This window comes from Ruditapes philippinarum, unplaced genomic scaffold, assembly GCF_026571515.1.
Source record: "Ruditapes philippinarum isolate M1 unplaced genomic scaffold, ASM2657151v2 ctg11139_1_1_1_1, whole genome shotgun sequence".
Taxonomy (NCBI): domain Eukaryota; kingdom Metazoa; phylum Mollusca; class Bivalvia; order Venerida; family Veneridae; genus Ruditapes; species Ruditapes philippinarum.
Window position 1 is genome coordinate 1 of NW_026863928.1, and position 4561 is coordinate 4561.

The following is a 4561-nucleotide window of genomic DNA, read 5'->3' on the forward strand; positions in this document are numbered from 1 at the left end:
TTTTATATAAAAATAAATGTATCTGGGTTTCACTCAGTGACAATATCTTAATCTTACATGCTAAAAAACCCAAATATCCTCTATATAATAATTACCATCATAAAGCAATTTTTGATTTATAAATGTTGTATTGGATCATCATTTTACATCTATAAACATGCAGAGGAGTAATAAAAAAGGTAAGTAATGTCTACATGAAAAGTACTTACTAAGGTCTGTTGTTTCAAGATCCACAGTGATATAAGAGGGTTCACCACTTGAACAAACTGGCTTGAACACTCCACGTGGTATAGGATCGGGGATTTTGTCTATGTCTATGTCAGCTGTGTGGCCAACTTCTGTACAAATGTAAACCAAAAAAAATTAAAAGAAATGGAATAATAACAAAGAGCAGTTGTTTATAAACATATCATGTCACAATAAAAAAAATAATGAGAGCCACGTTGAAACAAACACATGGATTTATACAGTCATTACAATTTGTTTTACTGAAAACACAGGTATATCAAGATGACTGGAAACTAACCTGACTGATATGTTGCCCCTTCGAGTGACTCTGTAGCTGACTGGTTGACAGCACGCTCTTTTTTCAAAAACAGGCGCCTTCCCTTTGTTGATGGCTTAGCAAAGGTTTCCTGACATTTCTGGCGTTTGATGGCACAATGCAATTTTGTAAACCATAAAAGCTTTTGCCTAAATTTTTTATCACATGGTTTTTATCATATCTCTTTTTCAAACTGATATTGTGCTTGCTTTTAAGTCTGGCTAATAAAGTGTTGTCGCCATCACCTTCAAGAATTTCAACTGGTGTACCTGCTTTTGCTAAAGCCAGTACAGCTTTCTCTCCACTCTCACTCTCCATGGAACGGGCACTTCCAAAGTGGTTTCGTACACATCGGTGTTGTCGTATTTGCTGACCAGGGCGATGACGTCTCCACCAATTGCATGTTGAACATTGTCTGTGGCATATGACACTCTTCAGAACCTTCTTCCCCATCTTTGACGAACTCATTAAAAATGTATGAGCTGAAATTTTAACATTAGCACCAAACTGAAAATTCCGTAAAAAATTACATCATTTAAGTACTTTCTTAATATTGATTGTAAAAATATAGTCAGACAGACAGTTGGGTATCGGATGCTGTAACATAACACATCATTTTGGGTGTAAGAGAGAACTTTCCCTGTTTCATCATTACAACTTGTCAAGTATTTATTTTCAAACTCTTAGGCTTGAATGTGGAGAGGAGGTTCTTTTTGATGGCTGTTTTTCTACATGTATTATGGTCAAACAGTTTACACTTTCTTTTATGCTGTCTCGGTGGTGAGGGAGATGCCTTTTCAGGGCACTCTGTTTCATTACTTGTTGATACAAATGCAGTTTGTAAGACAGACCTGAAATATTCTAAAACTGTTAGAAATATCTACATTATTCATTGGATTAAAAAAGTATATGTAACTGAAATATTTTAATTTAAAATTGATATTATGGCCTAAACATCAGCAAATTTTGAGAGCCGAAAGTGTAGTGTTTTTCGGATAAATGTCAATTCGAGTATGTACATATCTTTAACTTAAGCTCATATTTTCTCCACCACAATACAAACGCAATGATATATACAATTATATATTTTTATTATAAAAATTTTGCTGATGACATAAATGAATAAAATTTATTGAACAAGGAAAACTTATGTTAACAATATCCATGTATTTCAAGTGTATGTTAAAACAACATTACATTTTGGTGTTACTGTCACGCAAAAAGGTTGGAATTTATTTTTCGCTTGAAAAACAATTTGTCTATTATTCTATTAAAACCAGGACAAGCCCTGTAAAACAGCTTATGATATATAATATACATAACATACAAAATACATGAAACTTTCCATTCAATGTTACAATAAAAACTGTTAAACAGTTAACTTACTTGGTTGCTGGTGATGCATCTGGTAATGGTGCCACACCCAGATCTTCTATGAGACCATCCATGCTAGCTTCTGCCTCTATGGATTCTTTTTGGGAAATTTCACTTTAAAAAAATATTTGAAACTGTCAGTGTGTATATATTGTTGTGTGTGTATATGAATATATATATTTTTTTTGGGTTCTATGAAAGAAATTACAAAAGCACAATGTCAAGAGATGCCTCAATAACTTTAACATAAATTAAAAAGAATTGTTTTCCGTAAGATCTTCAAGAAATGTTTTTGACAATTGCAGTTTTACATCAAATGTTTGGATAAAATGTTGGTGAGAGAAAATTATACAAATTAATAAACACACAATCTAGGTTACCTCATTTCCTTCTGAAATGTGTTTTTGGCAGCTGTATCTATAGACTGCTTGGCAACAGACTCTACCAATCTTCCAGCACGCCTTTCCATATCCTGCAAACTCTTTCTATTCACTGGGGCAATGTTTAGGGTGGAGAGCATGTTGTTCACTTTCCCGGAACCACCAATGCTATCTATCATGGCTAAATTAAAAGAGAAAATCTGGAATTAATCTTTTGTTTTTCATGTTCATTTTTTGTGGAAAATATTAAACTTTTTACTATTTAAAACAGTTTTGATAGCTTGTATAAAAATAAATACTAGCCTTGGACCCCACTGTATCAATTTACTTACTGTTTACCAATAAATAAAATAATAGGCTAGCATAATAGGTAGTTTCTAATGAATGATTTTGACCTAGTTATTAATGTAAATGTCTGTCAGTTAGATTTGTTTGTTTTGAGTTTTACGTCACATCGACACAGTATAGGTCATATCGCGACGATCCAGCTTGACTGGTGGAGAAAGACCTCAGGTACCCTTCCCTGTCAGTTAGAGCTCTGACTGCAAAATCTTGAGATTTAAAAATTAAATGATACAATGAATAGAACAATATAAGAATTTGGGACTCTACTGGTACAGCAAATATTTTTGACCAGATTGCTGAATTTTGTTACTCATTTATTTATATATAAAACGTCCTAATTCTAAGATGAAAACCAGAAGATACTGATAAACTTACCGACACCAAGCTTTGTATTTGCTGTGAAGCAAGGCATGCCTCTATCTTTCAATCTATGTGTCTTGCCATATGGGACAACGTTCACATGTTCACAGTCCATGTTGCTGCATCTGACGTAAAGAAAACCCGATAACCCTTTCCTTAACTCACCAACAAGAGAATATTTTGTTAAGGCTACTGGTCCTAGCTTACATTTCACACAGTATTCTAATTTATCTAAGAGAACGCCCAGCTCCACAATCCGCCGTCCAACTCTCCACCCATCTCTGTCAACATTTCCAGGCAAATTCACGTTTGTATCACTTTGTCTGCACTTAGTTAAACTCGAATCTAATGAAGAACGTTCTTCCGAATAATAATTATGATCATTACAAGTTGATCGTGATCTTTTGCACTTGTTCTTCGTTAATTTCTTCGCCGTGAACCGGCCTTTTGTATCTCGCAACGCCATTTTGAAATGCCAGGATGTAACAGTGTAGTTCCCGGTGCTCGATTAAATTTTTAATTCCAATGCAGGGAACCATGTTCGGAATAACGGAAAAGTCCGATATATACCGGAAAATGACGGTAAATGTCGAAATAACACGAATTAACCGGAAATGTATTACCCAGGTCTTACCTTAAGTGCACCAAAGATGACATATATTTGGCTGTAAGTTAACTTACACTCTTGCATTAAAGTTGCACTATATAAACTTAAACACGAACGCATTTGCTTCTAATAATCACATATTTTGTTGTTAGTGTCAGCTTCAGGACCTACTGCACTATTCTGTACTGGCTGTCATTACAGAAAGTCATGCAATACCATAATAAATTCAATGCCAAAGTACTCAATTTCTGTACATTTATTGAAAAAGCTTGAATGCTGGTATGGTATATTGCAATTTTATAAATAAGACACAAACATGTACGAGTATGAGTAGCAGCTTTCTTTTTTACAGTAATAACACCATGAAGTACTAGTTGCATTATAAAAATACTCTTTGTTAACGATATTCTGTCCTCTGCGTGTTTACCAATGTATTTGTTTCATGTCTTCTTATGTATTAAAGTACAATGGCACATGGCGTTCATTGAATGCCGCCTTTCCTTGTCGATCTTGTTTATCATATTTTAACATATTTATAATCTCGCCTTGTTATAAAGAAACATATACTTGTAATATCATGTTATTAAATAAGAACTGGTGATTAACAACATAAATAGCTTATTGGGCAGCGTATTATATGGACAGTTTACTTTCCCTTATTTCATTATCGAATTATATGTTATTTTGCAGAATAAGCGAAAACTAACACCCTTAAAATATGATACATTTTAAAAAATGAGGACCATCTTAAAGATTTACAATCAATTTGAACACAAACTATTTATATGTGATGTTTATTGTCCTAATTATCTGCAGGTGAAATGTAAATACTTCAATAACAATGAAATAAAGATTGAGACCTTTAGAGTTGCATTCAAAATAAGCTTTGTTCTATATATCATCTTTTCAAAGAAAATTAATTTGCCAACATTACCGTTTTGGTAATTATAT

The 4561-nt window shown here is 33.4% G+C and overlaps 1 protein-coding gene across 1 annotated transcript; it reads right to left on the bottom strand.

Moving 5' to 3' along the window:
• Window positions 1-670: 670 nt before the first annotated feature.
• LOC132723856 (uncharacterized) lies at window positions 671-3636 on the bottom strand (the record flags this gene model as incomplete). Its single annotated transcript, XM_060708659.1, has 5 exons — window positions 3019-3636; window positions 2299-2479; window positions 1931-2032; window positions 1226-1395; window positions 671-1071 (listed from the first exon to the last, which is right to left on the bottom strand). Coding segments are annotated over exons 1-5 (1305 nt in total), but the record flags the coding sequence as incomplete, so codon positions are not given.
• Window positions 3637-4561: the final 925 nt, after the last annotated feature.